The 22,496-nt window shown below is 26.9% G+C and overlaps 1 protein-coding gene across 5 annotated transcripts in view; it reads right to left on the bottom strand.

The window, feature by feature from the left end:
- The window catches only part of LOC123273887 (histone deacetylase 5), a 132,521-nt gene that overhangs the window by 53,044 nt on the left and 56,981 nt on the right, over positions 1 to 22,496 (bottom strand). For 2 of the 5 annotated variants that reach the window (XM_044741384.1, XM_044741398.1), the window contains exon 2: positions 18,848 to 19,245. The exons of the other annotated variants lie outside the window; for them this stretch is intronic. In XM_044741384.1, coding sequence (XP_044597319.1) covers positions 18,848 to 18,896 — 49 coding nt within the window. In that variant the 5' untranslated portion in view covers positions 18,897 to 19,245. The remainder of the gene's footprint in view (positions 1 to 18,847; positions 19,246 to 22,496) is intronic. 5 annotated transcript variants of the gene reach the window in all.

The following is a 22,496-nucleotide window of genomic DNA, read 5'->3' as shown; positions in this document are numbered from 1 at the left end:
TTTCTTCAATTATTACCGCGGAACTAAGTGCTTTTGATAATTAACGATCAGATATCAGTAATTAATAAAAAAATTTAATCAACTATAAGACGTTAATGCGGATGTTATTAAGACGTTATTTTTTTTAACTACATAAACCATTAGTTGATTGAAACAATGTAATTTTATTGTTCACACAAAGACACTTACACCCGTCTGAATTGTTAAGGTCATATTTTTTTTTCTTATCTTTATTTATTTCCAGCCAAGAGTGTACAGAGACATTACAATATTATTTATATATTTAAAAAAATATTGTTATTATATTTTTTAATTATTTTTACGGAATTTCTATTTATAAACGCATTTAAATTTCAATAAAATTTATATTTAAATAAAAAATTTAATTCACTTAAAATAATATTTATTAATTTGTTTAACAAGTGTTTATTGTAAATACTTTAACAAATAAAATTACAAGGTGTAGTTTTGGATTATATTTAATCAGTATTATATTATATTATATTAAGAATAATTTCCGACGGAATTCGTACACGCAGCTATAGCAAGGAAAATAATAGGTTTGGAAGAGGCATTTGAAGCTGTCGTACAAAATGGCTTGACTTTCTTCTGAGAGGCGTAGCCATCGCCAGTAATTTCAAGACACTCTCGTTCTGCGGCTTCTTCTTCTAAACCTTTATTCTCAATTCTTTCCTCATCTACTTCTTATTATTATTACCACCGTCTCTTCCTCGGCTGGGAGTTATTGCACGCCTCAAATCGCGCTGTTGTACACGGAAAAAAAGGTTCACTTGAGCTAAGAAAATATTTTTTTTCTAGTTATTTTCTTGAGTGAAAAAAAAATTTTTTTTGAGAAGAAATTTCACTTATTCCAACAAAATTAATTCTCTTGCTTTAAGAAATACATATCTTGGTCCAAGAAAATTTATTTGTCAAGAAAATCTTTTTGTTTTGAGAAAATTCAGCCTCGAAGCTCCAAAAAATTTAGTTCTTGATAGAAGTAAATTTTCTTGTCTCGAGAAAATTTCTCTCTTGCTCCAAAAAATTAAATATAAAGATAGAAGTAAATTTTGATTAATATTTTGACTGATTAACATGTCAAATAGGAGGATCAAATAATATTTCATCTTTTTTTTTCATTCAATATGTATAATTGCACCCTAAAATAATATAAAACGGGTATCAAATATTCAAGAGAAAAATTTTTTCACGGTGAGAAAATTTTTTTCTCAGCTGAAGTAGGTGGCGCTGCTTCCCTAAAGTATCTAAAAATCTTGATCAAATATAAAAATTTATTGTTTCAAGTATTTATGATAATTTGAATGAAGAAAAAATTACTTTCATAAAGAAAAAAAAGTTCACTTGAACCAAGAAAATATTTTTCTTCCTAGCTATTCTCTTGAGCGAGAAAAAAATTTTTTTTTGGCACAAGAAATTTCACTTATTCCAACAAAATTAATTCTCTTGCTTTAAGAAATACGTATTTTGGTCCAAGAAAATTTATTTAAGTCAAGAAAATCTTGTTTTGAGAAAATTCAGCCTCTTGCTCCAAAAAATTTAGTTCTTGATAGAAGTAAATTTTCTTGTCTCGAGAAAATTTCTCTCTTGCTCCAAAAAATTAAATATAAAGATAGAAATAACTTTTTATTAATATTTTTATTGATTAACATGTCAAATGGGAGGATCAAATAATATTTCATCTTTTTTTTCCATTCAATATGTATAATTGCACCCTAAAATAATATAAAATAGGCATAAAATATTCAAGAGAAAAATTTTTTCAAGGTGAGGAAATTTTTTTCTCAGCTGAAGTAGGTGGCGCTGCTTTCCTAAAGTATCTAAAAATTTTGATCAAATATAAAAATTTATTGTATCAAGTATTTATGATAATTTGAATTAAGAAAAAATTACTTCCAACACAACTTCGGTCTTCTTTCAGGCACCCGAAAATTTTCTTGAGCCAAGAATTTTGTTCCCCAGTCAAAAACATTCTTCTTTCTGTGTAGTTATACTCTATTTGTCTACTAGCTTATTCAATTTTTAGTCTGACGTAACACATTTTTTATCACTGCGCGACTTTTTACAATGGATTGGTAAAATATTTGCTTTAAAAAAAAACTATTAGGTAATTTAAACCAATGTAATAAGGACTGAAGAATAAAGATTTTCTTAAATAATTACATTAGTATGTGCTGATTAATTCCAAAACACACTTCACGTTTTATATTAAAATCTTTATCCCCGTTCGTATCATGCGCCCTTGTTCCTTATTCTTGTTTCTCAGCTCGTGGTCTTTTGATTCGACCTCCAACACAAGTTGCACGTGCTTGGCTTGCTTGTCGGTTACAATCGAGCGATAGCAAACATACCGCAAATTCAAGGGCAACTTAAGAATCGACCGAATACGAACGAGACTGTTTGCCGACAACCGGTGTTGTATATACATATTATAAATAATATTGAATTTATTTTATAAGCCAACAATTCTGTGTTACTTTTTGATTATTCGACAAATTTTCTTTTATTTTAAAGCATTCAAGCATTAATATTTTTATTTCCTGATAAAGTGATAAATAAATAAATAAAATAAATGCGTACAAGAGGATAGTCTCTTTATTTTGTATTTTTATCGCAAATTTTTTAATAACAAATTTTTTACAGGACAATTTTAAAGTAAAAAATGAACATTTTATAAATTTTACTGTAATTTTTCTTTATTTTAATTTTTGACGTGTTTTTTAATCTAATTTTATCGCGAATTTTTTAATAAAAATTTTTTAAAGGACAATTTTTAATTAAAAAATAAAAATTTTATTGTAATTTTTTTTCTTTTAATTTTTGACGCGTTTTTTCATCTAATTTTATCGCGAATTTTTCAATTGAAAATTTTTTAAAGGACAATTTTGAATTAAAAAATGAAAATTCTAAAAATTTTATTGTAATTTTTTTTAATTTTAATTTTTGACGCATTTTTTAATTTAATTTTATCGCGAATTTTTTAATAAAAAATTTTGAATTAAAAAATGAAAATTATAAAAATTTTATTGTAATTTTTTAATCAAAAATTTTTTAAAGGTCAATTTTTAATTAAAAAATGAAAATTATAAAAGCTTTATTGTAATTTTTTTTAATTTTAATTTTTAACGCATTTTTGAATCTAATTTGTATGGAAAAAATTTTTACTAATTATAATTATTTAATAATAATTTAAAGGAGATTTTAAAAAATTAAAATACAATCTTCTGTCGAGGTCATTGCACGGGATGATAAGATATTTTTGATACTATCTAATAAGTGTTCAATTAAAAGCTTTTACATATGAAATTCAATTAAATCCCTACATATGTATATCCGTAAATAGACGTATCATTGAAACAAAAGAGAGCGAATAATTGACGTCGAAAATTATAAGAAGGATAAAATAGGACGGAGTAGTGTATATTATATATATTGTATGTCTATATAAAACAATGATGGGAATCATCGCTGTGACGTGAATTAAATTATTCAGAAAGTATTCGTGGGATAGATTGGTTGATATTCTTAGAGCATCGGATTATCGGTACGAGCTTCAGAGTAATGAAGTTACGTAAATAATAAATCATCCGGCGGGTTTCAAATGACGATATTAATAAATCCAAGCTTGAACTGCTGTCACATAAAAAAAAAGAAAAATTGTGATCTTTTACGTGGACGTAATTTTTTTATTTCATTTAATAAATAAACTTTTTAGCAAATTAATAATTAATTTTATTAAACGTCAAATGCTTTTGTTAAAATGAATACTGATAAGAGCGTAAAATATATTTCATAAATATATTTATAAAAAAAACTCGTTTTTACTTGCTCATGCTTTGATAAAGAATGGAAAATTTGATCAAGTAAATTTTCCATTGTAGTTTGTAAAATTAATTATAATTGTTTAAACTCAACAATGAAGGTAAGCAAAAAAAAATGTCGATGAGTTAATTGCTAGCAATTAAAAAAATTCTTATCACTAACATAATTTAACAAGTTTTCTTATCACTTCTGACTTCCTAACCATGAAAGAGAGGAAAATTACCACTAAGGTCGTCAATAACAAACTTCATAAAATTTAGCGGTAGAATTTGAATGAAAATTGCAAGCTCAACAATTAAGGAGATTCAAGCGAAGTCAAAATTTTAAAACTTCCTAAAAATTTGTAAATTCAATCTACGTAGCTTAATAATTAATAGAAAAATTAAAAAACAGCAGGTTTCCGGGATATTTAATCGAATAATTAGGTTTGAAAATTGTAATTTTTACATTTAAAGTGGAGATTCCACCAGCCGTGTATTTGGTTAAGAATTTAATGCAGTTAACGATTTTAAAAAAATTTTACTTTCATTGAATTTGATTGAAAAAATAATAAGCTGAAGATTAAAACAATAAAAATGTAGCTTTCCGAACGTATTACGGAGATATTTTATATTTTTTATAAAAAATCACTCGGAACTTGCGTTCTTTAAAGTCTTGTATTTGACTTGGCAACACCGCTTGCGCAGTAACCCGGCGCATAAGTAACCACGGTTTTTTAAATGCTAGAAGATCGTCATTTTAGTTAGACAGAAGACATAAATAAATTTGAAGGTTAGAGAACTCTTGCGGTGTTGTCAAGTGATTACCGGTAATTCAGAGTGCTGTATTTTTTATTAGTCAATTGAATGTTAATAATTATTCAATGAGTAAATGTTTCGGAAATTTTCTCAAAAATGTTATTACCTAATTTAAAAATTAATTTTAAGATAACAAAATTATTTTTTTATAGACATTCATTACACTAGCAGGGTACTTGGATCTCCTTACACTGATAGAAGGATTTAGTTCTATTTAATAAGATTTAATAACAGATACTAAATGATTTAGTAACAAACCTTTCATTACCAAATATTTAGTAATAGATACTAAATCATTTATTAAAGCCCATTTAGTTCCTCCAAATAAATATTTAGTAGTATTTAACAAATTATTTATTGCTACTCAATAAATCGTTTATTGGTATCAAAGAAATTAATTTTTTAACTAATTTCAGCGTGTTACCTAACTTTTTAACTTAAAATAAATGAAAATAATTAAAATAAATAGTTTTAAGTTAAAATATAAGGTATTATAAAGAAAAGAATCTCATTAAATTATATTTTTAACTTCCCGCTAAGAAAATTGAAAATTTTCAAAAATCGGGAAGTTATTGGTTTTATCCCGTTTTTCGAAAATCGAGTTTTCATCAGATCTCGACGTTTTGAGGTCCTAGGAAGCTTTCCTGACTATTCCCGCGAGGGTGTCACTATGTCTGTATGTATGTGTGTGTGTAAACCTCTTATAACTTTTGAACGGTTGAATCGATTTCATCGCGGTTGGTGCCATTCGAAAGGGCTTCGCCAAACTTAGATTTTCTGTGAATTTGAATCGATTCGGACCGATAGATTTTGAGAAATTTGGAGAAATCTAAAAAAAAGTAGGAAAAAAAATTTTTTCTGAAGTGATTTTTTTGGGATTACTTTTAAACGGCTCAACCGATCGATTCCAAAAACTAATCAGCTCTCAACCTTGAAAAACCACGTCGATCGCCGCCAATCCGGTCAAAATCGGTTGATTCGTTCGAGAGATATCGTGAACGAAAGAAAACCGAAAAAAGTGTTTTCAGAGTTACTCGAAATTTCTAGTTCAACTAATTTAAACTTAAAAATTCATTATAAGATTCAAAAACTGCGTAGAATGCCGCTAACCGCGTAAAAATCGGTTCATTAATTCAAAAGTTATTGCGGTTTGAAAATTCAAAAAATAGTGTTTGATGAAACCTCTATCAGACTTTTGAGCTCAAAGAGCTCAAAAGCATAGAAATGGTATCTTTTTAAACTCGGAGAGCTCAAAACAATACACAGATTGCATTTTTAAGCTCGAAAAACTCAAAAAAAAAACGGCCAGGATTAACGGAATTAGCGGGAAGTTGCAGAGATGGCCTTTAGGGTCAACCGTTTTCCTAATTTTTTTGTTTGAGACATTCATAAAATTAAAAATTAAACAAGTTTTTAACATATCAATAATAGACAAATTAAAAATGTAAACTAAACTCCACTGAGAAAAGACATAAATAGAAGACATTTATTGGGAGTATGTGTGTTTTTAAAGGTTTAATAAATCTCCGAAAATCGAGCTGAATAAAATAATCTGAGTTAGTGAATAGGTTATGTATCACATAAACATTGGAATTAAAGCATAGCCATCTACCGACAATACTTGCCAAATAAATATTTAGTACTTGTTACTAAATATTATTTGGTGGAACTAAATATTTATTTTCATGTAATAAGGCTTTGTTCATATAAAGAAATTATTTTTTAAACTGTAACAAATAATATTGATAGGTACAAAATATTTGTTTCTCCCAAATAAATGACCAAAAATTTTGTTACTAAATCAGTTTAGTACTCCGTACTAAATTCTTCTATCAGTGTAATTAAAAATTTTAATTTAAAAAAAATCAACCCGCAATTTTTGACCATGTAATGATAATAAATAAAAAAAAAAAAAAAGTAAATAAAGATTGGCATTTGGGTTTTATCATAAAATATATCACGAAAGAACGGGATCTTGTTGCTTTACACCACTCGGAAGAGCCATTAATCAGCCGTCGACGATAATATTCCAATAAATCGGCAGTAACGCAATATATATTGCGGTCGCGCTTGTCGATTTACAACGTGTGGGCGCAATCACGTTATACACAGTACAGTTGAGAGAAAACCGCACACTTTACTCTGAGTAGCACAAAGTCAGTCGAGCCCCTTAACATTATATTACTTTAAAATACGCTTTTACTATCTTTGTCTGTTTATAGTTGCTGTACTGGCACTTTAACTTACTAACATAATCCAGCCAAACATAAAAAACTCTATATGCTATGCCTATATACACTCTATACTATAATATAATAATATAATAAAACATAAAAGATAATATAAGAAAAGTAGCCGGTCATACGTGTTCCTTCTCACTATTATTATCCATGTGCTCAACAAAATGTAACGAGAGTGTTGTTACATTAAAGAGATTGAGTAGCAGTCAACAAATCATCAACTGAGACAACCAATAAATTAATATGGATATAAAAAAGTCAATCATTCTTATTACTGCTACGACTTTTAATATCAATGATTATTTATCTCAGCAAGATAATTCACCACTCGCTTGTCCATACATTTATTATTATTAAATTTAACATTATGTATGTATCTCACTGGTGTGTACAATAGCAACAATAATGATAATAACAACGGTCAATGACCGACAATTGAGTTTTATTTTATTCTTTGTCATACAAATATACGCGCAATGTATACAACACATATTATATAGGATATATACCAGTTAATATTGAAAATAAAAATAATTAGGGCCTACACTAATTAAGATAATTGCGTCAAGCATACCAAACAGCAAAGTATATACAGATGCATACATATGTACTATTTTATGTACGCTGGAGCATACACAGTCCGGATGTACGCACTTAGACCCTCATTTTATAACTTATGATTAAGATTAATTTTAATACCTCACGCTCTTATTTTATTTATAACTATTTAAATAGATTCTAGTGATGTCATAGACATGAAAGGTCTATTTATTATGCTCATCATCACAAAATAAACTACTGTCAGGATGTAGATGATTTGTAATTTGATGCTGTTTAATTACTTCATTCATTTTCTTTATTTTGATTTTTTTTTATTTTTGTAATAAAAAAGAATTTAGACTTTAATTAATTATAATTGACATCTATATTATTAAGAGGATAAGAGAAAATTTGTTTCCAGGATAGTCATATGATAAAATTGGTTTTTTTAGTCATTACAAGGGTCTTGACTTGAATTTATTTCTTTTCAAGGTTTAATTTTATTCTCACCGATAGTCAATTTATTATAATAAGTATTTAAAATTTGAAAATGCTCTATCTCTAGATGCATAATTAAGAAATGACCTTTTATTCTGTGAAATATTGACATTTTTAAAGATATAAGCTCATACCGATGTTACACGCGTCGAGATCTTTCATTTGAGTACCCACATCAATTTTTCATATATTTCATATATTTTATATATATATATATATATATATATATATATATATATATATATATATATATATATATATATATATATATATATGCTGCATATATATATATATAATAATTTTTATAATATAAAAAATTTATAATATGAAAAAAATAATATGAAAAATATATTAAAAATGCATGTGGGTACTCAAACGGAAGCTTTTGATGAGTGTAACATCGGGATGGGCTTATATCTTCAAAATAATAGTTTAAAAACTAAACACACGCTTTTTATAGAAAACCAAACTAAAAAATAGAAAATAAATTTTAATAAATTTAAATTAAGAATAGTGTTAAAAATTTCAATAAATATAAATTAATAATAGTGTAAATAAAAAATGTATTTTATTTTAAAAAAGCGTGGGGTGCTTTTTAAGATATCAAAATGATAATCACTCTACTCATATCTGTCAATAAAATATTTATAACTATTGACACCATGCACTTACGCTTTTTAAAATAAAATACATTTTTTATTTACACTATTATTAATTTATATTTATTGAAATTTTTAACACTATTCTTAATTTAAATTTATTAAAATTTATTTTCTACAGTTTGATTTTCTATAAAACGTGTTTTTAGTTTTTTTAAACTATTATTTATTTTTACTTTTTAGTTTGGTTTATTTATAAAAGCGTGATTTTTAGTTTTTAAACTATTATTTGTTGATTATCAAAATATTCAGGCGCGCAAATTACCCACGGAGAGTTACATACTGACAAACTGACATACAAGTGAAGCTAATATAAAGCGTGTAAAAAACCTACGGAGGAAAACACCTGGTTTCGAAATATAACTTCGGGATGGTCATCAGAGGATTCCGGGTTGATGTACGGGTTTATCTGTGCCATTCCCGATGAAAACCTACGGAGGAAAACACCTGGTTTCGAGATATAACTTCGGGATGGTCATCAGAGGATTCCGGGTTGATGTACGGGTTTATCTGTGCCATTCCCGATGAAAACCTACGGAGGAAAACACCTGGTTTCGAGATATAACTTCGGGATGGTCATCAGAGGATTCCGGGTTGATGTACGGGTTTATCTGTGCCATTCCCGATGAAAACCTACGGAAGAAAACACCTGGTTTCGAGATATAACTTCGGGATGGTCATCAGAGGATTCCGGGTTGATGTACAGGTTTATCTGTGCCATTCCCGATGAAAACCTACGGAGGAAAACACCTGGTTTCGAGATATAACTTCGGGATGGTCATCAGAGGATGACTAGGAAGGTCATCACCTGGGTTCTAGGTTGATAATAATCAAAATTTAAATAATATCATTATGGTAGTCTCTTTATGCGAAGGAGAGTTACATACTGACATACTGACAAACTGACAAACTGACAAACTGACAAATTGACAAACGGAAAAACTGGCGAACTGACTAACGGACATACAAGTGAAGCTAATAAAAAGCGTGTAAAAACGTCAATATTTAAGAAAGTACAGTGCAATTTACCATAATTAAGAAATGACCTTGTATCTTGTGAACTATATCTTGTGAACTATTTCAAGATATAAGCTCATTCCGACATTACACTCATCGAGACCTTTCATTTGAGTACCCACATCAAATTTTCATATATTTATATATATTATATATATGAATATATGAAAAATATATCAAAATGCATGTGGGTACTCAAATGAAAGCTCTTGATGAGTGTAACGTCGAGATGGGCTTATATCTTTAAAAACGTTGATAGTTAAGAAAGTATAGTGCAATTTCACGAAATTAAGAAATGACCTTGTATCTTGTGAATTATTGACATTTTTAAAGATATAAGCTCATTCCGACATTACAGTCATCGAGACCTTTCATTTGAGTACCCACATCAATATTTGATATATTTTATATATTTATATATATGAATATATAAAAAATATATCAAAAATGCATGTGGGTACTCAAATGAAAGCTCTTGATGAGTGTTACATCGGGATGAGCTTATATCTTTATAAATGTCAATATTTAAGAAAGTACAGTGCAATTCAACAAAAATCATTATTTAATAAAACAAAATTTTATTTAAATATAGTTTACAAATCACGGCAGTCACAAAGTGACTGCAAGGTTGCTAGTTTTAATTAACGTCGTAATTTTTCTCGATGATGTAAAAATTGTCTTAAAAGTACGCAATATTTTTAGATCAAATATTTTTTGTTGTAAACATTTTTTCGCAGCTGGTATTAATTGATATAAATTACAAAAATTATTCATCAAGGTGTTATTTAGATATGATAATTAACTTTGATGATCAATGTAATTTTTATAATCGATATATGCAAATAGCCAGATGTTTCTATTGATTTTTAATTGTTACTTGAAAGAAGAAATTATTAATGAATTAAAGATACAAAAATTAAATTATTCCATTTCATTGATTGCATGAAATACTGAACTAAAAATATATTTGATCGATAGTCACCTCTTCTCAGAGCAAATATTTAACATTTAATGGGCCGGAGTAAATGTTAAATAAATACGTGAATCATTTGATAGACTCATAGCAATATATGAGCAGCTATGTAATTTATAAAATAATAAAAATAAAAATGGAATCGTTAAATTTACAAAATAAAACGTTTAGAGGTTAATTCGTAGAAAACAAAGTATTGTTTTATTCAATGAAAGAGTGAATCACCAGATTATATCGTAAACAATCTAATCGTAATAATATGACCTTACATGCATTATGCAGCACTGTAATGGAAGTTGTGGACTGTTTAAATATTCAATTAGCGTCAAACGATAAATATCTACCGATCTCTTAATTAATAACTGTGACGTTTATTATAAATTATGTTTAGGTTACTAATGAATCATGCATTGGTACTTATTTATAGAAGTCTCTATTGTCTGTAGTTGAAAAAAGTTCAAGTATATTAAAGTTATATCCCTTGTATTTTTAATTTTTTAATAACATAGTTGAAAAATATTATTGGGATCTAATTTAAAGTGAAAAATTAAACTTATTATTAAGAATATTACATGGTAAATAAATAATAGGCTTATATTATTATAACCTGGTGGCTAATACGTTGAGAAAATAACAATTTATATTTTACGTTGAACAGTGGCTCATGTGTGGCTCAAGTACCTAAGTTCAGCTAAGTGCTGCGTAATTGATAGTTTTAACACTATTATATTGTTAGCTTTACTTGCATAATAAGATATATAAGAAATTTCAGTAAATCTTCCTCTTTTTCATTTATTTATTATTATTGATATTTTAAGTTAAAGATTTTATTTATGACTAGCAACATTGCAGTCACTATGTGACTGCCGTGATTTGTAAACTATACATAAATAAAATTTTGTTTTATTAAATAATGACTTTTGTTAAATTGCACTGTACTTTTTTAAATATTGACATTTTTAAAGGTATAAGCTCATCCCGATGTTACACTCATCAAGAGCTTTTATTTGAATACCCACATGCATTTTTGATATATTTTTCATATATACATATATATAATATATATATAAATATATGAAAAATTGATGTGGGTACTTAAATGAAAGGTCTCGATGAGTTTAACATCGGGATGAGCTTATATCTTTAAAAATTTCAATAGTTCACAAGATACAAGGTCATTTCTTCATTATGTTAAATTGCACTGTACTTTCTCGAACATTGACGTTTTTAAAGATATAAGCTCATGTCGATGTTACACTCATCAAGAGCTTCCATTTGAGTACCCACATGTATTTTGATATATTTTTCATATATATATATATATATATATATATTACATAAATATATGAAAAAATTGATGTGGGTACTCAAATGAAAGGTCTCGATGAGTGTAACATCGGGATGAGCTTATATCTTTAAAAATGTCAATAGTTAACAAGATACAAGGTCATTTCTTCATTATGTTAAATTGCACTGTACTTTCTTAACTATAAACGTTTTTAAAGATATAAGCTCATCTCTATGTTGTACTCATCAAGAGCTTTTATTTGAATACCCACATGCATTTTTGATATAATTTTCATATATACATATATATAATATATATATAAATATATGAAAAATTGATGTGGGTACTTAAATGAAAGGTCTCGATGTGTTTAACATCGGGATGAGCTTATATCTTTAAAAATTTCAATAGTTCACAAGATACAAGGTCATTTCTTAATTATGTTAAATTGCACTGTACTTTCTCGAACATTGACGTTTTTAAAGATATAAGCTCATGTCGATGTTACACTCATCAAGAGCTTTCATTTGAATACCTACATGCATTTTTGATATATTTTTCATATATACTTATATATAAATATATGAAAAAATTGATGTGGGTACTCAAATGAAAGGTCTCGATGAGTGTAACATCGGGATGAGCTTATATCTTTAAAAATGTCAATAGTTCACAAGATACAAGGTAATTTCTTAATTATGTATCTAGAGATAGAGCATTTTCGAATGCAGCCTAAATACTTATCATAATAAATTGACTATCGGTAAAAATGAAATGAAACCTTGACAAGGCACAAATTCAAATCAAGATCTTTGTAATGACACTAAATTTCACTGAAAAAACCGATTTATCATATTTCTATCCTGGACACAAAATTTTTCTTATTTTCTCAATAATATAGATAATGATAATCTCTTTGACTGGCTCAAAATTTCTCTTTTTGAACATTAACTTGGCAAGCCAATCCACATTAAACTACCCGACATATAATCGTTATAAGTTTGATTGGAATGTGGACTAGGTCGGTAAGTTAATACTTGAAAAGAACAGCTATTATCATAAAAAAATTTACCGTTAACTTTAATTCATAAACAATGTAATAAGAAATGAATAATTTAACACAAAAATCCAGCGGCGAGAAGGGGTAAGAGTGTGAACAGTCACGCAAATAATGATTGTTGTGTAGGGTCAAGGTGATATTGGTGAAAATAAAAAATTTCACTATAAAATAATATAAGAGTAAAAGTTTTTTATACAACTGTTAGTTTTTGTTGCCTAACTCAACCCGACTCTATATCCATCACTTAACGAAATCACTCGTCAATATTGCCTTGAATATTTGAAGAAAAAATTTTTTTAGCGCTCGCGATTTAAAAATAGTTTAAGACCCTTCGATATAACCTTGGCTAAATATATAAAAATCGCTATATATACAATAAACATTTTTTTTTAAACTCTAAAGCTTTATTTATAGCTGGTAAAATATTTTATGAGTAATTCTGAGTAATGTATTTTTATTTTTAAGCGCACATGTTTTTTTTTACATTTAACTGGCTATATATATATTTGAGTAATTAGTCATTAATCATTAGATCATTACATTAAATACACCGAATATTTCAAATAAAAATTTAAAATTTCAATAATAATACATAATTCGACATAAATAACTGTTAAATAGTATTTCGTAACATTATCGGCAAGCGTCTAACTCCCTTTCGGCCCGGCTTTGTCTCTCTTTGTGACAAAATTAGAAATGTGGCAACTAAAAATACGATGGCTGGCGGCTAGAAGCCACCCTGATTATTTCTGTCTTAGGACTTCCACGTGTTTAGAAACAGGCGTCGTTCTTTCTCTCGTTTTCGTCTACTCCTCACACACATAACACAACATACTATCATCATCATCATCATCATCTACACAACAAATATGTATAGCTGAAATTGCTGCACACATCACCGCGAAATAAACTACATACACAGATACATAGTTACATTTGATTCTGCTGAGTAGTGACTGCAATACGCCAGTATAGTATCAGTGATAGTTTATTTTAAAGTCACTACACACTACTACACATTCCGAGTAATATAATAAACCCGATATAGTTTTTTATAGCAATAATAATTCAAAACTACCGATATTTAAGATGAAATGTTTACGTTTAATGTTAAAGTATATTTTTACACCCAGCCAGATAATTTTTTTAACCCATTTTACATTTTTACCCTTTTAATGTTAAAATTTCTTTGATGTAGTCATCTAGCCAATTTATATTGCATTAACATGTGAGTTTACTGCGTATATAAATAAATAGACGAACGTTTGAGATAAAATGCGAGTTTTAAAAAACACACAGGTAGACAGAGGTCTCTGCACAAAAAGAAAAATTTCTTGACTGGAGAACAAAATTCTTAGCTCAAGAAAATTTTCGGGTGCTTGAAGGAAGACCGAAGCTGTGTTGGCCGAAGTAAAAATTTTTCGAGAAATTCTATACTTGGTGGAAGTTTTTTTTCTTAATTCAAATTATCATAAATACTTGATACAAGGAATTTTCATATTTGATCAAGATTTTTAGATACTTTAGGGAAGCAGCGCCACCTACTTCAGCTGAGAAAAAAATTTTTTCACCTTGAGAAAATTTTTCTCTTGAATATTTGATACCCAATTTATATTATTTTAGCGTGCAATTATACATATTAAATGAAAAAAAATGATGAAATATTATTTGATCTTGCCATTTGACAAGTTAGTCAATAAAAATATTAATGAAAATTTACTTCTATCTTTATATTTAATTTTTTGGAGCAAGAGAGAAATTTTCTCAGGACAAGAAAATTTACTTCTATCAAGAACTAAATTTTTTGGAGCAAGAGGCTGAATTTTCTCAAAACAACAAGATTTTCTTGACTTAAGTAAATTTTTTTGGATCAAGATACGTATTTCTGAAAGCAAAAGAATTAATTTTGTTGGAATAAGAGAAATTTCTTTTGTCAAAAAAATATTTTTACCTGAAGGAAGACCGAAGTTGAGTTGACCGAAGTAAAAATTTTTCGAGAAATTCTATACTTGGTGGAAGTTTTTTTTCTTAATTCAAATTATCATAAATACTTGATACAAGGAATTTTCATATTTGATCAAGATTTTTAGATACTTTAGGGAAGCAGCGCCACCTACTTCAGCTGAGAAAAAAATTTTCTCACCTTGAGAAAATTTTTCTCTTTAATATTTGATACCCAATTTATATTATTTTAGCGTGCAATTATACATATTAAATGAAAAAAAATGATGAAATATTATTTGATCCTTCCATTTGACATGTTAATCAATAAAAATATTAATGAAAATTAATTTCTATCTTTATATTTAATTTTTTGGAGCAAGAGAGAAATTTTCTCAGGACAAGAAAATTTACTTCTATCAAGAACTAAATTTTTTGAAGCAAGGCTGAATTTTCTCAAAACAACAAGATTTTCTTGACTTAAATAAATTTTCTTGGATCAAGATACGTATTTCTTAAAACAAGAGAATTAATTTTGTTGGAATAAGTGAAATTTCTAGTCAAAAAAAAATTTTTTTTTTCGCTCAATAAAATAATTAGGAAGAAAAATATTTTCTTGGCTCAAGTGAACCTTTTTTTCTGTGTTTTGATGGAAAGTAGGATTAAAAAATAACGGAGCTAAAAAAATGGGGGTGTAGTACGGGGGTGGATAAATCTGATGAGACAAAATCTTTTGGCTTGAGTTTGTATTTCTGTCCGGTGGCCGACTGCTAATATTAGACGCTTGGCTTCTATATATAGTTTGACATTTGTGTACAGTAGCTCTTGAAACATGCTCGCCCGTAGAGTATCAGCGAAGGTGCTGTGCTGACGGAAAACTAATTTGAAAAAGCAATAAAAATAGTCGAATAAATAAATGTAAATACAATAGTTTAATTTATATGAGGATAAATTATTCATTGAAAACAAAGATTTTACAAGAGAGCAAAGAGGATTTTTGATACGGATATAATGTATGCTAAAATTAATAAGCAAATGGTGGCTGGTAAATTAATCGTTACCTTACTTTATGTAATCTCGAGATATGTAGATATGTGTAATATAAATCAAACACGTGCTGCGGATCTTAAACGGTTATTGTTGACATTCGTGAGTTTACATTTTGCGTATGAATGCTTTGGATGATTTAATACCGTGTGTAAGTGTCACTTTTTATTGTATTTCCAAGTTATTAAATGTTAATGCCATATTTTAGATAATTTATTCCATTTTACAGTTGGAAGAAAATCAAATCTTCAATAGTTGTAGTTGAAAAAAAATCTATGCAAAATATTTGTTTTGGTAAAGAAAAATTTTTATACTGAATATTTCAAGTGTAGAGATTGAGAAAAAATATTTTACACATTATAAGATTTTTTTAAATGAAATTTTGGTTATATGTTTAATTTAATTAATGTTACACACTGATAAAAAAATTAATTGACTCAAGAGCCAAAATTTTGAACCAAAAATACCATTTTGAAAAAAAATAAAGAATTAATTCTTGAGACGGGAAAAAATTTATTTAAATCAAGAATAATTTTTTGACTCAAGAAAATAATTTTCTTCTAAATGGTATTTTTGGATCAAAATTTGGCTCTTGAGTCAATTTAATTTTTTTTATCAGTGCAAGAATGATTTTTTTATGAAACATAAACAGGATTTTTGAAATAAGTCCGGAACAAAGCGTTAAATAATTCACAATGTTCAGCGTAAAACACTTGAAAATTGAACTAGTGCCAATTTTGAACTTGATCAATTTTTATTTGTATCAAATAAACTCTTGACTTTACATTGGAACATAACTGAGAATGATTTATAGAAAAACGATACTTTTGATGTATATTGAGCATTCCAATAATTCAATGGCATAAAAGAGAGTCTGTTCATGTAATAAAGAGCACTTCTTTTTAGATATTATCGTAATAAATAGGATTTGAGATAGAAAATTCTAAAAAGATTTATTCGCAAAAATAACTTCAAAAGCATTTGATGATACTAAAATTATTACAGAGGTCTTGTTCAATTTTTCGTCAAGATATTATATTGATCATAAAAAAAATGAATGAAAAATTTCAACGCTTAATCACCAATTGTTTTCTAAAAATAATAGCAATGAGTTTTTTAAACTCGAATTACGATAAACTTTATCCTCTTGTGCAATATTTGCGTTGTCATGTGTGCGTATCTTTTGATTACGTACTTATACTCTAGAAATAGAGTTTATAATAATATAAATGATTAATCCACTATTTTTTTTTTTAGTTTTCAACATTTAAAATGTAATAATACAGCACACACATTTGTATTGAATTCTGGTTCTTTGTTCTTGAATGTCCACCGTATTTTTAAAATGTCATCGTGACTTTGATAACGTGAATTTTTTTTATTGTCAATGCGTCAATGTTGAGGCTTCTATTAATAGCAGTGTTGCGCAATTACGATAAAATGAATTTAAAACTCGATCCACAGCTTTTATTTACTAATAAAACTTTTTCTAACAGATTATGATAAAAAGTTGATTTATCTTTTTTTTTTTTTTTTTAATTCTCCACGCGAATAATAGACCGGTTGTATAATGAAATTGATTTTTTCTGTTCCACCAGCACACTCTGGCTCTGATTTATAAATTAAAAGTTATACCGTGAGCAATATGACACAGAATGGAGTATAGACCCACAAAGAGGGAAGTGACAGCTATTGTTATCCTTATCGATCGAGTTATTATTATCCAGACGACTGTATCTATCCCTGAGGCATGTCGCGAAAAATATCATACAGTAATAAACCTGTGATTGTTGTCTAAGCCATAGTCATTATCTAAAAAGTTACGCAAGTGTACGTACAAGTTGTAATACACAATAGCTCTTATGATAAACACTTGATACACAACCGAGCTAAGTTTATTCTTATAGATAATTGTTTATTTATAAACGATGACAATTAAAATTAAATATACGTAACTTGACTATCGATCGATTTATTAAACAGCGAGTGATTAATGATATTTGTATTTATATTTATTTTGATACGAGATTAATTTATAAAAAAATTAGTTCTATTTTCAAAAACAATAACTCAAATTTTTAAACTTAATTTGTTTTTTTAAGTATTGTTGAATTTTTTATTACTTTAATTGAACAATTTTAGGTTTATTTTTTTTACAAATTTTTTTGTTGATAAATTTTCTGGCCGAATAAATTTTTTTAAAAATTTCGTGTAAACTTTTTTCTTGTAATTCAAATTTCAAATCTAAAAAATGTTCAAATTATTTAAAAAATTATTTAACAGATGATAAAAATAGCTCATTATTATAATTGGTTAGATTAGAACGAATTATACCGACTATTCATTAAAAATTAGTTATTCAACAATTTAATCTTTAAAATTATACCATAAATTGCATGACATTAAATCTCTATTTTTCAAAAAAAATTAAATTTTCGTGGATCCATCTTAAAACATTTATATCAATAGAATAAGTATTTTTTTATTATTTAAAAGCTAAAATTAAGTCTACAATCTTGCCAAAATTAAACAACTCAACTGGCCAAAAATTGACCGCTTGTATTATCTAACCATTTTACACTTTAACGTTGCAATGGTTTTTGATATTTTTAAATTTAAAATTTTTCATAGCATTACACACTTAAATTAAATTACTAATATTATTGTTATTTTATATTAAGAGAAAATTAATAATATCTAAAAAATATTTATATTTTTTCAATAACTGATTTTTGATAAGAACATCATTGATAAAAATTCTAAATATAATTGTAAATTAAAGTATGTTATTTAATAATTAAGGATATTATTACCTGTTTATATACGAGAGAAAATGTTGATAAATAAAAACCTTTTAAAAACCATTTTACATTTCTTATATAAGTAAAAAAAATAGTAAAAACATTGTTATCATTTTTTTGGTAAAATAGCAAGAAAAAATACGTACCTAAATGATTTGGATGGTGCATACTGGAGATACCATAGTCCAGGGCCATATGCCCTGCTTTGATAACCTAGCTAACGTATTTTGTAAAAGTGAATCACAAACCACACAAAATAATATTTTTCTCCACAAAGTGTTATTTTTTTTTTCAATATTTAATTTTAGACACAATAAATTTCCACTTTGATATCCAAAAGATATAAATATGTCACTATAAATTACAATAATGTTCTATTCTGGTGAATAAAAAATGAAAAATAGTTTATCGCGTTTATTGATACGAACTATAGGTGTTGAACAATAAATTTATCTATAGTTTATTCTCAATACGGCATTCCAATCACACCTTGTTTATTCATAATTGCTCATGCGTTTTTTCTTTTAAAAATCCCCTGGAGCATCTATAATATAAGAAAAGATCAGAGATAATTATAGCAGCTAAATGATTAGATGCTGGCTTTCTGAATAGGATGGGAGTAAACCGAGTCTTGGAAGAAAATAAAGAAATGGTGCGTGGGACTTACGTCGACGAAATAATACGTCTCGAAGGTCAGTTCTTTTTTAAAATAAATTAAAATTTTATTTCTGTTCTGCTAAGATATTTAGGTATTTAAAATAGAGCCCTTTTACGAATTGAGAAAGGTAAAAAGTTTGATGGATAAGTGTAATAAAAAATTGAATTTATATCATCGTACCAGTTGTATAATACGTAAAGTTGATATAATGAAAATATCAATAATAGTATTATGCAATAATATGGACACATTGAAAGTTGTAGCTGTGATAGAGCAGTTACGCCTTTGCCGTCAAATACAATGGAATAAGTATTACTATACACTCCAGAGAAGTCCAATGACCGCGTAAAAGGCGATGTAACGACACTAAGTCAATGTTTAAAGAAATTTTTTAAATTATTTCTTTGCAATTTTTTTTATTTATTTATTTCTTTGTTGGGATAAACTTTCGCAGACGCTATTGATTGTTTGTAACCTTTAATGTAAATATTAAACTATCATTTGAACTTTTGTTTTTACAATACATGTAATTTTATAGTTACTTGAAGTATAAGCAATGAATGAGGTGAAATTGTGATTTTGCTTTTTTATAAATTCAATTTTAAGTGTAAAATTGAATTTATAAAAAAAATTCATTAATGGATGAAAGATTTAGTTCTATTTAATAAGATTTAGTAATAAACCTTTCATTACCAAATATTTAGTAATTAGGTACTAAATTATTTATTAAAGCCTATTTAGACCCACCAAATAAATATTTAGTAGTATTTAACAAATGATTTATTGCTACTCAATAAATCGTTTATTGGTATCAAAGAAATTAATTTTTTAACTAATTTTAGCGTGTAATCTAACTTTTTAACTTAAAATAAATCAAAATAATTAAAATAAATAATTTAAAGCAAAAACATGAGGTATTATAAAGAAAGGAATTTTATTAAATTTAAATTTTATTAAATTAAAAATTCAACAAGTTTTTAACATATCAATAATAGACAAATTGAAAAATGTAAACTAAACTCCACTGAAAAAAGACATAAATAGAAACCATTTATTGGGAGTATGTGTGTTTGTAAAGGTTTGATAAATCTCCCAAAATCGAGCGGAATAAAATAATTTAAGTTATTGAGTAGGTTATGTATCGCATAATCATTGGAATTAAAGTATAGCCATCTGCCTACAATACTTACTAAAGAAATATTTAGTACCTACACTGATAGAAGGATGTAGTTTTATTTAATAAGATTTAGTAACAGATACTAAATCATTTAGTAACAAACGTTTCATTACCAAATATTTAGTAATAGGTACTAAATCATTTATTTAAGCCCATTTAGTCCCACCAAATAAATATTTAGTAGTATTCAACAAATGATTTATTGCTACTCAATAAATCGTTTATTGGTATCAAAGAAATTAATTTTTTAACTAATTTTAACGTGTAACCTAACTTTTTAACTTAAAATAAATCGAAATAATTAAAATAAATAATTTTAAGTAAAAATGTAAGGTATTATAAAGAAAAGAATCTCATTAAATTATTTTTATTTGTTTGAGATATTTATAAAATTAAAAATTAAACAAGTTTTTAACATATCAATAATAGACAAATTGAAAAATGTAAACTAAACTCCACTGAAAAAAGACATAAATAGAAGCCATTTATTGGGAGTATGTGTGGTTGTAAAGATTTGATAAATCTCCCAAAATCGAGCTGAATAAAATAATTTGAGTTATTGAGTAGGTTATGTATCGCATAAACATTGGAATTAAAGTATAGCCATCTACCGACAATACTTACCAAATAAATATTTAGTACCTGTTACTAAATATTATTTGGTGGAACTAAATATTTATTTCCATGTAATAAGGCTTTATTCATATGAAGAAATCATTTATTAAACTGTAACAAATAATATTGAAGGGTACAAAATATTTGTTTCTCCCAAATAAATAAATAAAAATTTTGTTACTAAATCCTTCTATCAGTGTAATAAAATTGTTTTTTTTTTTTAAATTTTATTAATATATTATGAATAAATAAGCAAATATAATTTTTATCGTGCAAAATATTCACTTAACCTGTCTGTACCACAGAGTAATTTTCTACAGAGTAGACACTTTAAGATAATTTAATTTGATACTCAATATTGATTTAATTTAACAGCGAAAATTTTAGGTTTTCTTCTGAATATTTTTAAATATTTTGTCTTCTGTTTAAATTCTGTAATTAATTATTAAAGCTTCTTAATGAGATTTATTTTATTCAACATATCCTGTTAGTTTTCGGATAAAAATAGACTAGAACATTTTTTTCTATCTTAATAATTTATCATAAAGAATTAATCGTGTTCTTAATATAAATCTAATAAATTACAGTAAAAAAAAAATGATTTGTAGATTTTAAAAATATTAGCTGTTTAAACATGTGTTCGTACAGTTCCCCTTCATACTATATATATCCTAGTCTTTAAAATCTAACATGGTGACCTCAATATTCTGTTCTTTGTTCAAATATGGTGAATAATAAAAAAAAAACTCCTAAAAAAAGCAGAATCAAAAAATAATGTAATATCTTTATCAGATCTATAAGGCATAATTTCATATTGAACAAAAAGTTTTTATCTTGCAAAGAATCTAAAAAAGTTGCGATATTATATATTTTAAGATGATTCGAGTTATAACAGGCATTATATGACGAGACGATGCGCTGGAGAATTCTATTCTTGGCTCCTAATTTCACGGTTCAATCTGCATGTAATATGTTAGATGTATATCTCTAGGTATAACCCTTTGCCTTGTCTACTCAACATCAATTCAACCCTTATTACCCCGTTGAGGACATAACCTATTTATGAGATAGCGATCAGCTTCCCAGATACTCGATTGACAGTTGATTATAATGTTATGCACCACACTAGTCTCTGCACTACTTGATGATCTAAATCACTCCGAGCTTCCCATCAAATACTTTGGGCAATTACATTTATCAAGTTTAGAAATAGATGACGCGTACACCACTAGGTGGCGAGGAAGATTAATCAGTTTTAGATCTTCTCGCATATTATTTGTGCAAACAGAAAGCCTATTAGTAAGATAACTATTTTTAAGCCTTAGTAAAGTATTTTTAACCAAAA

This window comes from Cotesia glomerata, linkage group LG1 (assembly GCF_020080835.1).
Source record: "Cotesia glomerata isolate CgM1 linkage group LG1, MPM_Cglom_v2.3, whole genome shotgun sequence".
Lineage (NCBI taxonomy): Eukaryota > Metazoa > Arthropoda > Insecta > Hymenoptera > Braconidae > Cotesia > Cotesia glomerata.
The sequence above is the reverse complement of the archived record's forward strand: the minus strand, read 5'-3'. Positions and strand labels throughout refer to the sequence as shown.